The 12,141-nt window shown below is 53.2% G+C and overlaps 1 protein-coding gene across 1 annotated transcript in view; it reads left to right on the top strand.

Annotated features, from left to right (window-relative positions):
* Positions 1-12,141, top strand: part of gripap1 (GRIP1 associated protein 1) — a 45,302-nt gene that overhangs the window by 529 nt on the left and 32,632 nt on the right. Inside the window, exons 2-8 of the mRNA XM_078205793.1 lie at positions 1,420-1,632; positions 3,548-3,614; positions 4,704-4,765; positions 5,646-5,672; positions 9,386-9,493; positions 10,622-10,772; positions 11,856-12,034. Of these exons, the coding sequence (XP_078061919.1) occupies positions 1,591-1,632; positions 3,548-3,614; positions 4,704-4,765; positions 5,646-5,672; positions 9,386-9,493; positions 10,622-10,772; positions 11,856-12,034 (636 nt within the window). The 5' untranslated portion in view covers positions 1,420-1,590. The remainder of the gene's footprint in view (positions 1-1,419; positions 1,633-3,547; positions 3,615-4,703; positions 4,766-5,645; positions 5,673-9,385; positions 9,494-10,621; positions 10,773-11,855; positions 12,035-12,141) is intronic.

Genomic DNA, 12,141 nt, shown 5'->3' with positions numbered 1-12,141 from the left:
CCACAGTGCGGCACTCCCTCAGTACTGACCCACCCACAGTGCGGCGCTCCCTCAGCACTGACCCTCCCACAGTGCGGCACTCCCTCAGTACTGACCCACCCACAGTGCGGCGCTCCCTCAGCACTGACCCTCCCACAGTGCGGCGCTCCCTCAGCACTGACCCTCCCACAGTGCGGCGCTCCCTCAGCACTGACCCTCCCACAGTGCGGCGCTCCCTCAGCACTGACCCTCCCACAGTGCGGTGCCCCCTCAGCACTGACCCTCCCTCAGTGCAACGCTCCCTTAGCCCTGACCCTCCCACAGTGCGGCGCTCCCTCAGCACTGACCTTCCCACAGTGCGGCGCTCCCTCAGCACTGACCCTCCCACAGTGCGGCACTCCCTCAGCACTGACCCTCCCACAGTGCAGTGCTCCCTCAGCACTGACCCTCCCACAGTGCGGTGCCCCCTCAGCACTGACCCTCCCACAGTGCGGCGCTCCCTCAGCACTGACCCTCCCACAGTGCGGCGCTCCCTCAGCACTGACCCTCCCACAGTGCGGTGCTCCCTCAGCACTGACCTTCCCACAGTGCGACGCTCCCTCAGCACTGACCCTCCCACAGTGCGGCGCTCCCTCAGCACTGACCCTCCCACAATGCGGCCCTCTCTCAGCACTGACCCTCCCACAGTGCGGCACTCCCTCAGCACTGACCCTCCCACAGTGCGGCGCTCCCTCAGCACTGACCCTCCCACAGTGCGGCGCTCCCTCAGCACTGACCCTCCCACAGTGCGGCACTCCCTCAGCACTGACCCTCCCACAGTGCGGCGCTCCCTCAACACTGACCCTCCCACAGTGCGGCGCTCCCTCAGTGTGATTCGAACCCCCTACCTCTTATCATAGAATCCCTACAGTGCAGAAGGAGGCCATTCAGCCCATCAAGTCTGCACTGGCAACAATCCCAGCCAGGCCGTAACCCTGTAATGCCACGTATTTACCCTCCTAAGGGGCAATTTAGCATGGCCAATCCACCTAACCCGCATGTCTTTGGACAATAAGGGACAATTTACCATGGCCAATCCACCTAACCTGCACATCTTCCATACTGTGGGAGGAAACCGGAGCACCCGGAGGAAACCCACGCAGACACAGGGAGAACGTGCAGACTCCCTCCAGATAGTCACCCAAGCCGGGAATTGAACCCGAGTCCCTGGCGCTGTGAGGCGCTGTGAGGCAGCAGTGACAACCACTGTGCCACCGTGTTGCCCTTGACTCAAGAGGTGAGGGTGTGGTGCCAGTCTGGGTACTATCCTGTGTGGCCCCTTTAAGGGAGACTGGGGAAGGTGAGGCAGGGAGTTGTTGGGCCTTCCCCTTTAAAACCTCCTTAAAGGTGTGGCAGGCGAATTGGCGTCGGCTGACAAAGTGTCTTTTCTGTTGTCCGCAGCTGAGCGGGTCGCGCACCTGGCTGTTGTCTCCTTGTTTCTCGGCTGGGGCTGCGGTGTGAAAGTGGACGCGGTCGGGCAGGTGGGAATCTCCCCGCCCCCTTTGTAAAGGTGGGCTGGGGCCGCTTTAATTGTGTGGTTGGCGGCGGACGCCCGCACCGGCTGCGGCAAAGATGGCGCAGGCTCTGTCCGAGGAGGAGTTCCAGCGGATGCAGGTAACGCGGGGCTGGGGGCAAAGACCGGGGAAAAGGGGGGCGAATGAGGGGCAATTCCACCCTGGTGGGCCTCACAGACAGCGCAGACAGGGAAATCCGGCAGCAGTCCCTTGCCCAGGCGGCTCCTCCGCCCTCAGCCCACTAGGCCGCAACCCAGACCCCGGCCTCAATTAGTGACTCAGGCCGGGTACAGGCAGCTGGGGCCCGGCTACACTTCACATTCATTTCCTGAGAACCCCTTTCCAATTTTTAAGGACTGACACCCAAAAAAAGAAGTAAATTTAAGTCTTATTTCAACCCCCCAACACTTTAATCTTTAAAAAATGTAGAAATTGTGATTCCATGACCAGGAAGTTAGTGCTCAACCTCCATCTCCTGTTTGTTTTTGGAGCTGGTCCTGTCCAGGAGTGTGTTTAACCCGGTATCCGCTGTGAATTTTGATGCCAGCCTTTATTCTGTGGACTGTTTTGCCCGACTGGGTCCAAAGATGTGTAGGTTAGGTGGATTAGTGGGGTAATTACATGGGGTTACAGGGATAGGGCCTGGGTGGGATCCTTTGTTGGCGAGTTGGTGCAGACTCAATGGGCTGAATGGCCTCCTTCTGCACTGCAGTGATTTATAATATCGATGTGCGCAGATTACTGAGCTCTCCGCTGAGGGGAACAGCCCCTTCATATCCACTCCATACAAGCCCCTCTGATTCTTAATTTGTAGGCATCGCTGGCCAGACCCAACATTTATTCCCCATCTGTAATTAACCCCCCCCCCCCCTTGAGAAGGTGATGGGTGAGCTGCCTTCTTGAACCCGCTGCTGCCCCTGTGTGGTGTAGGTACACTCACGGTGCTGTTAGGGAGGGCATTTCAGGATTTTGACCCCAGCCACAGTGAAGGAGCAGCCGATATATTTCCAAGTCGGGAAGGTGAGTGACTCAGAGGGGAACCTCCAGGTGGTGGATAGGACCAGCTCCAAAAACAAACAGGAGGTTGGGCACTAACTTCCCGGTCATGGAATCTCAATTTCTACATTTTTTTAAAGATTAAAGTGTTGGGGGGTTGAAATAAGACTTCAATTTACTACTTTTTTTGGGTGTCAGTCCTTAAAAATTGGAAAGGGGTTCTTAGGAAATGAATGTGAAGTGTAGCTGGGCCCCAGCTACCCGTGCTGGGTATCTGCTGCTCTTGTCCTTCTCGATGGTAGAGGTGGTGGGTTTAGAAGGTGCTGCCTAAGGCATCTTGGTGAGTGGCTGCAGTGGATCTTGTAGACGGTACACACGGCTGTCACTGTGCGTCGGTGGTGGAGGGAGTGAGTGTTTGTGGTTAGCGTGTCGATCGAACGGGGGGCTGCTTTGTCCTGGATGGTGTCGAGCTTCTTGTGTTATTGGAGCTGCACTCATCCAGGCAAGTGGAGAGTGTTCCATCACACTCCTGACATGTGCCTTTGGACAGGCTTTGAGGAGTCAGGAGGTGAGTTACTCTCCACAGGGTTCCCAGCCTCTGGCAGCCACAGTATTTATGTGGTGTAAAGTGAGCACTGTAGTGTTGCCATCTTGCAGAAAGAGAGATTAAATTGAGACCCCCATCTGCTCTTGGGTTGGGTTTAAACAATCCAATGGCGATGATCGGATGAAGGGAGGGGGAGATTTCTTCCCCAATGTCCTGGGACCAATATTTCTTCCTCAACCAGTGACTCTGATGTGGGTCATTATCTTGCTGCTGCTTGTGGGATCTTGCTGTGTGTGGAAACCCAGCTGCAGATCCCTGATTACAACAGTGACCTCCATCATCAGCCAGGAGCAGCTTGGGGACTTCCTGAGGGACTGGAGAAAAACAATATTCCTTTCTAAGCACAACATTGAAAGGAAGGTTCTCCCTAATCTCTTTCCCTTCTCTCTCACTCGCTAAATCTACACTCCAGGCTCAACTACTGGAACTAAGGACCCAGAACTACCAACTGGCCGATCAACTCCGCAAACAGAATGCAGGTGAGGGAGGGAGCTTTACTTTGTATCTAACCCTGTGCTGTACCTGTCCTGGGAGTGTTTGATGGGGGACAGTGTAGAGGGAGCTTTACTCTGTATCTAACCCCGTGCTGTACCTGTCCTGGGAGTGTTTGATGGGGGACAGTGTAGAGGGAGCTTTACTCTGTATCTAACCCCATGCTGTACCTGTCCTGGGAGTGTTTGATGGGGACAGTGTAGAGGGAGCTTTACTCTGTATCTAACCCCGTGCTGTACCTGTCCTGCGAGTGTTTGATGGGGACAGTGTAGAGGGAGCTTTACTCTGTATCTAACCCCGTGCTGTACCTGTCCTGGGAGTGTTTGATGGGGACAGTGTAGAGGGAGCTTTACTTTGTATCTAACCCTGTGCTGTACCTGTCCTGGGAGTGTTTGATGGGGACAGTGTAGAGGGAGCTTTACTCTGTATCTAACCCCGTGCTGTACCTGTCCTGGGAGTGTTTGATGGGGGACAGTGTAGAGGGAACTTTACTTTGTATCTAACCCTGTGCTGTACCTGTCCTGGGAGTGTTTGATGGGGACAGTGTAGAGGGAGCTTTACTCTGTATCTAACCCCGTGCTGTACCTGTCCTGGGAGTGTTTGATGGGGGACAGTGTAGAGGGAGCTTTACTTTGTATCTAACCCTGTGCTGTACCTGTCCTGGGAGTGTTTGATGGGGACAGTGTAGAGGGAGCTTTACTCTGTATCTAACCCCGTGCTGTCCCTGTCCTGGGAGTGTTTGATGGGGACAGTGTAGAGGGAGCTTTACTCTGTATCTAACCCTGTGCTGTACCTGTCCTGGGAGTGTTTGATGGGGACAGTGTAGAGGGAGCTTTACTCTGTATCTAACCCCGTGCTGTACCTGTCCTGGGAGTGTTTGATGGGGACAGTGTAGAGGGAGCTTTACTCTGTATCTAACCCCGTGCTGTACCTGCCTGGGAGTGTTTGATGGGGGCGGTGCAGAGGGAGGTTTGCTCAGTATTGGTGAGGTTGTTGGGAGGGTGCGTACCTGAATTGGATGTGGGACTCAGCCAGCTCGGTGCCGATGTTGACCTGCCTCTTTCCTAACTTTACAGAAGTGAATTCTCTGCGGCAGAAGTCTAGCAATGTGGAAAAGGACTTGGCAAAGGCGCAGAAGGTAGGGACCCACCTATTGTGGGTTTCATCAGTGTCGATGGAGAATTGTTTCCAATTATGTAGCGAGGAGACGACCAGAATCAGGAGGTTGTCGGTATAAGACCGGCATTGATCAATCTAATCTGGGGGGTATTCAGGAGATGCACCTTTTACCCAGAGAATGAGGGGAGAATGTGGGACTCGCTCCCACGGGGGGAGTGGGGGAGAATGTGGGACTCGCTCTCACGGAGGGAGAATGTGGGACTCGCTCTCACGGGGGGAGAATGTGGGACCGCTCCCACGGGGGGGAGTGGGGGAGAATGTGGGACTCGCTCCCACGGGGGGGGAGTGGGGGAGAATGTGGGACGCGCTCCCACGGGGGGAGTGGGGGAGAATGTGGGACTCGCTCCCACGGGGGGAGTGGGGGAGAATGTGGGACTCGCTCCCACGGGGGGAGTGGGGGAGAATCTCTCACCTGCTGGAGGTACTCAGCAGCCTCTCTGCGGAGAGGGGAAAATGGAACCGATGGTTCAGCGCGATGACCTTTCACCTGTCACTGTTACAGCTTCTTGTCCATGCGGCAGATTTGCAGCTCCCACATGGTCAGTTGCTTTTGGATTGTGGTCAGTTATTGCTTGTGACCACCCTGAGGTGCAGTGACGGAGGCGGGGGGGGGGGGGGGGGGGGGGGGGGGGGGGTTGGGTGGACAAACACACTGGGGCGGGGTGGGGGTGCGATGGACCAATGACACCCAGAGATATGGTGCTGGACGATAGCGTCCGTGTAGATGATCAGTCACGTCTGAACTGAATGGTGGAGCAGGCCGGATGGGCTGAATGGCCTGTTGGGTTGGGAATCTGTCAAACAAAATTATATATTTTGTTTTTCCTTTTTTATTTTAGGCTGTAACCAAAAGCAAGAAGGCCCAGGTAACGATTCGCCAAGTTTCCTCCTCCTCTTTACCCTCTACGATCATCGTCTGATTTAGTCATAGTTATAGAGTCATAGAGGTTTACAGCATGGAAACAGGCCCTTCGGCCCAACTTGTCCATGCTGCCCTTTTTTTTTAACCCATAAGCTCGTCCGAATTTCCCGCATTTGGCCCATATCCCTCTATACCCATCGTACCCATGTAACCGTCTAAACGCTTTTTAAGACAAAATTGTACCCCCCTCTACTACTACCTCTGGCAGCTTGTTCCAGACACTCACCACCCTCTATGTGAAAAAATTGCTCCTCTGGACCCTTCTGTATCTCTCCCCTCTCACCTTAAACCTGTGCCCTCTAGTTTTAGACTCCCCTACCGTTGGAAAAAGATATTGATTATCTAGCTGATCTGTGCCCCTCATTATTTTATAGACCTCTATAAGATCACCCCTCAGCCTCCTACGCTCCAGGGAAAAAAGTCCCAGTCTAGCTAGCCCCTTCTTATAACTCAAACCAGCAAGTCCTGGTAGCATCGTAGTAAATCTTTTCTGCACTCTTTCCAGTTTAATATCCTTTCTATAATAGGGTGACCAGAATTGCACACAGTATTCCAAGTGTGGCCTTACCCATGTCTTGTACAACTTCAACAAGACGTCCCAACTCCTGTATTCAATGTTCTGACCAATGAAACCAAGCATGTTGAATGCCTTCTTCACCACTCTGTCCACCTGTGACTCCACTTTCAAGGAGCTATGAACATGTACCTCTCGATCTCTTTGTTCTGTAACTCTCCCCAACACCCTACCGTTAACTGAGTAAGTCCTGCCCTGGTTCAATCTGCATCACCTCGCATTTATCTAAATTAAACTCCATCTGCCATTCGTCCCCCACGGGGAATGGGGGAGAATGTGGGACTCGGTCCCACGGGGAGAGTGGGGGAGAATGTGGGACTCGCTCATTCTGGCCCAATTGATCAAGATCCCGTTGCAATTGGAGATAACTTTCTTCACTGTCCACTATGCCACCAATCTTGACTCATTATTGTCACATGTATTGGGATACAGTGAAAAGTATTGTTCCTTGTGCGCCATACAGACAAAGCATACCGTTCATAGAGTGCATGGGGGGAAGGAAAGGAGAGGGTGCAGAATGTAGTGTTACTGTCATAGCTAGGATGGTAGAGAAAGATCAGCTTAATGTGAGGTAGGTCCAGTCAAACATTTGATGGCAGCAGCAGGGAAGAAGCTGTTCTTGAGTCGGTTGGTCCGTGACCTCAGACTTTTGTATCTTTTTCCCGATGGAAGAAGGTGGAAGAGAGAATGTCCGGGGTGAGTGGGGTCCTTGATTATGCTGCTGCTTTTCCTGAGGCAGCGGGAAGTGTAGACAGAGTCAATGGATGGGAGGCTGGTTTGAGTGATGGATTGGACTACATTCATGACTCTGTAGTTTCTTGCCTTGCGTTTTCAGCTCCAATCCCCTGCCTGCCTTCATTCCTGTTTGTTTGTGCACCTTCCCGCGCGGGCCTGTGTCTGCGCGCGGGCCTGTGTCTGCGCGCGGGCCTGTGTCTGCGCGCGGGCCTGTGTCTGCGCGCGGGCCTGTGTTGCATATGTATTCTGGCTGTGTAGCTGCATCTCGGCTCGCTCTGTACATGAGCTGATCCGCAATCAGGTATTCGTGTTTCGACTCGCTTGATCTACTCCCACTTTAAATAGTTTTCCGAGAGAGCTGAGTATCTGGAACTCTTCTCAAAAGGCAGCGGAAGCAGATTCTCGGGATATATATTTTAAATGGGAGGTGGATAGATTATTGATTAATGAGGGGGGTGCGAGATTATCGAGAGGTCGATAGGAAGGTGACATTGAGGTTCCATTCGGATCAGCCGTGGTCTTATCGAATGGGGGAGCAGGCTCGAAGGGCCCGGTGACCTCCTCTCGCTCCTCGTTCTAGGGTTTCTCCGGGTGCTCCAGTTTCCTCCCACAGTCTGAAAGACTTGTTGGTTCGATGCATTGGCCGTGCTAAATTCTCCCTCCGTGTACTCCGTCAGGGAAAAAGATACAAAAGTTTGAGGTCACGCGCCAACCGACTCAAGAACAGCTTCTTCCCTGCTGCTGCCGTCAGACTTTTGAATGAACCGACCTCGCATTAAGTTGATCTTTCTCTACACCCTAGCTCTGACTGTAACACTACATTCTGCACCCTCTCCTTTCCTTCTCTATGAATTGTCTGTATAGTGCGCAAGAAACAATACTTTTCACCGTACATGTGACAATAATAAATCAAATCAAAAAATAATGTGCGGCACAGTGGTTAGCACAGCTGCCTCACAGCGCCAGGGGCCCGGGTTCGATTCCCGGCTTGGGTCACTGTCTGCGTGGAGTCTGCACCTTCTCCCCATGTCTGCGAGGGTTTCCTCCCACAGTCTGCTGGGAGGTGCATTGGCCATGCTAAATACTCCCTCAGTGTTAATGTAAGCCTCCTTATGACAATAATAGATAAAATTCAAAAAGAATTGCTTCCTCCACCACCGACGCACAGTGACAGCCGTGTGTACCATCGACAAGATGCACCGCAGCCACTCACCAAGGCTCCTTAGGCAGCACCTTCCAAACCCACCACCTCTACCATCGAGAAGGACAAGGGCAGCAGATACCTGGGAACACCCCCACCTGGAGGTTTCCCCTCCAAGACACTCACCATCCCGACTGGGAAATATATCGGCCGTTCCTTCACTGTGGCTGGGGTCAAAATTTTTTTTTAATTGACTTGTGCGTCCTGGTCGTCACTGGCTGACCATTCATTGTCCATCCTCAACTGTCCCTGAACGGAGTGTCTCACTCGGCTCCCCAGAGGGCAGTTGAGCATCAACCACATTGCTGTGGCTCTGGAGTCACATGTAGGCCAGACCGGGTAAGGACGGCAGATTTCCTTCCCTAAAGGAACCAGATGGGTTTTTCCGACAATCAACAACGGGTCATCAGTAGATTCTTAATTCCAGATATTTTTTTTTATTGAATTTAAATTCCACCATCTGCCGTGGCGGGATTCGAACCCGGGTCCCCGGAACATTCGCTGAGTTTCTGGATTAATAGTCTAGCTATAATGGGGCGGCATAGTGGTTAGCATTGCTTGATCACTCATCATTCCTGGGTATAATCCTGGCTTAGGTCACTGTCTGTGTGGAATCTGCACGTTCTCTCCGTGTCTGCGTGGGTTTCCTCCGGGTGCTCCGGTTTCCTCCCACAGTCTGAAAGACGTGCTGGTGAAGTGCACTGGCCGTGCTAAATTCTCCCTCGGTGTACCCGAGTGTGGCGACTCGGGGATTTTCACAGTAACTTCATTGCAGTGTTAATGCAAGTCTACTTGCAACACTAATAAATAGACTTTACTAATACCACTAGGCCATTGCCTACCCTATCCTGGATCTCCCTCCCTAACAGCACTGTGAGTGTACCTACACCACACGGGTTCGAGAAGGTGGCTCACTCATCACCTTCTCAAAGGGATAATTAGGGATGGGGGGGGGGGGGTAAATGCTGGGCCTGGCCAGTGAAGCATTTATTAGGGACGGTGAACAGACTTTGAGGAATCGGGTGAGTTTCACGCCGTGTTTGGAGGGCTCTCGGGCGTCGGTGTCTCTGCCTGTCGGTGGGTCCGTGCTCGAGGTGAAGGTGGTGGCTGTGTGTGTTTTATGTTTGCTTTATGCTGTTGATTCTAGGAAGTGGACGCCCTTCTCAACGAGAATGAGATGCTTCAGGGAAAGCTGCACAGCCAAGAGGATGACTTTCGTCTCCAGAACACCACCCTCATGCAGGAACTCTCCAGGGTAAGCGGCTACCTCGCTTCCTCCCCACCCCCGGACGAGCCATAACCGGAGCTCCTCTGCTGCAGCGGATGGCCTGTCAATCAAAGCAGTCCAGCAGAGGGCTTTTCATTAACTCTTGGTGATAGCTGCTGTCTGATTTTTAAAGTTTAAAGACACAAAATTGAATTACGGCATTCTGTCGACCTGATCTGCCCTACCAGGGGTAGTATACATTGACTGTATCGCTTGCTGTGGGTTGAGACCCTCCTTGAACTAACCTGGGCCAACATTGGATCAACTGGAAATGGGGACCGGAGACCGGTACCCAGGAAAGAGTCTTCCCAATACAGTGTGAACCTGCCCCATGGGCTCACTCTATCCTGGACATCCCCGGGGAGCTGTCCACGGTGCTGAGGTATCCAGCATTGGGTGCAGTATGAATGGGCAGGGGCTCTGGCAGGGGGAGCTGTCCACGGTGCTGAGGTGTCCAGCACTCCTGTTGTGTGTGTGTGGTGTGAACGGACTCTGGGGTTGTCTGTGGCGCTTAGTGGTGACTTTGTCACGGGGGGGGGTTGATTTGATTTATTACTGTCACATGTATTGGGATACAGTGAAAAGTATTGTTTCTTATGCCTGTACAGACAAAGCATACCATTCATAGAGTACATAGGGGAGAAGGAAAGGTGAGGGTGAAGAATGTAGTGTTACAGTCATAGCTAGGGTGTAGAGAAAGATCAACTCAATGCGAGGTCGGTCCATTCAAAAGTCTGACAGCAGCAGGGAAGAAGCTGTTCTTGAGTCGGTCGGTGCGTGACCTCAGACTTTTGTATCTTTTTCCCGACGGAAGAAGGTGGAAGAGAGAATGTCCTGGGGCGTGGGATCCTTAATTATGCTGCTGCTTTTCCCCGAAGCAGCGGGAAGTGTAGACAGAGTCAATGGATGGGAGGCTGGTTTGAGTGATGAATTGGGCTACATTCACAACAATTTGTAGTTCCTTGCGGTCTTGGGCAGAGCGGGAGCCCCAGACCAAGCTGTGATACACCCAGGAAGTGTCAGGTGGTGAAAGCTGATCCCTCTGCCCCTCTTTTCCCTGGCTGAGTTGAAACGAGTCCTGGCTTGTACCTGACCCTGTCTCTTACCCCACGCTAGCTCTGCACACAGATCGAGGAGCTGGAGGCGGAGAACAAACAGATTAAAGATGGGGCTCCCGTGTCTGACACCGCGTCACAGTCCAGTCCGGTCGACGGGGAACTGCTGCGGTTACAGGCTGAGAACACAGCACTGCAGAGAAACATGGCAGGTAACTCCGCAAACACACCCGGCGGGACCTTCCGGCTGCCCTCGCCCCCAAAACCGGAAAATCCCACCCAAGGTCAGCGGACCTTCACATGGTCCGCCCCGTCCGCGAGGATTCCCATGGTGGGCGGGACGGTAAAATACCCCTCACCGTCTCCAAATGGATTGTCAAATATCTCCCACCTTGCTCCAGGGTGTTATTCCATATCTCACCCTGGGCCTGGGAGTGTTTGACGGGGGGACAGTGTAGAGGGAGCTTTACTCTGTATCTAACCCCGTGCTGTACCTGTCCTGGGAGTGTTTGATGGGGGACAGTGTAGAGGGAGCTTTACTCTGTATCTAACCCCGTGCTGTACCTGTCCTGGGAGTGTTTGATGGGGACAGTGTAGAGGGAGCTTTACTCTGTATCTAACCCCGTGCTGTACCTGTCCTGGGAGTGTTTGATGGGGACAGTGTAGAGGGAGCTTTACTCTGTATCTAACCCCGTGCTGTACCTGTCCTGGGAGTGTTTGATGGGGACAGTGTAGAGGGAGCTTTACTCTGTATCTAACCCCGTGCTGTACCTGTCCTGGGAGTGTTTGATGGGGACAGTGTAGAGGGAGCTTTACTCTGTATCTAACCCAGTGCTGGGAGTGTTTGACACTTTTTAAAAGTTTATTTATTAGTGTCACAAGTAGCATACATTAATGCTGCAATGAAGTTACTGTGGAAATCCCCTCGTCGCCACACTCCGGCGCCTGTTCGGGTAACACTGAGGGAGAATTTAGCACGGCCAATGCACCCTAACCAGCACGTCTTTCAGACTGTGGGAGGAAACCAGAGCACCCGGAGGAAACCCACGCAGACACGGGGAGAATGTGCAGACTCCACACAGACAGTGACCCAAGCCGGGAATGGAACCCGGGTCCCTGGCGCTGTGAGGCAGCAGCGCTAACCCCTGTGCCACCGTGCCCCCGGGAATCGAACCCGGGTCCCTGGCGCTGTGAGGCAGCAGCGCTGACCCACCGTGTCACCGTGCCGCCCCGCCTTGGTGAGGTGCGATTGGTTGTGTTTAAGTGTTCTGAGCCTGACACTTGCCTCCTCTCAGCTCTGCAGCAACGCTATGAGAAGGAGCTCAGTGCCCTCCGGCAGAGGCAGCTGGATGATGCCAATGTGCAGGATGTCGATATCACAGATGGACTGATACCCGACACTGATCAACAACAGGAAGGGAGTGAGAAAGAGGCGCAGGAACCGACCAAAACCTTACTGGAGAAACTGGAACAGGTAGGAGATTATCACTGATAGCGTAGAGGGAGCTTCACTCTGTATCTAACCCCGTGCTGTACCTGTCCTGGGGGTGTTTGATGGGGACAGTGTAGAGGGAGCTTTAC

This window comes from Mustelus asterias, unplaced genomic scaffold (assembly GCF_964213995.1).
Source record: "Mustelus asterias unplaced genomic scaffold, sMusAst1.hap1.1 HAP1_SCAFFOLD_987, whole genome shotgun sequence".
Taxonomy (NCBI): Eukaryota; Metazoa; Chordata; class Chondrichthyes; order Carcharhiniformes; family Triakidae; genus Mustelus; species Mustelus asterias.
Note: the sequence above shows the minus strand (reverse complement) of the source record. Positions and strands in the feature narration are given on the sequence as shown.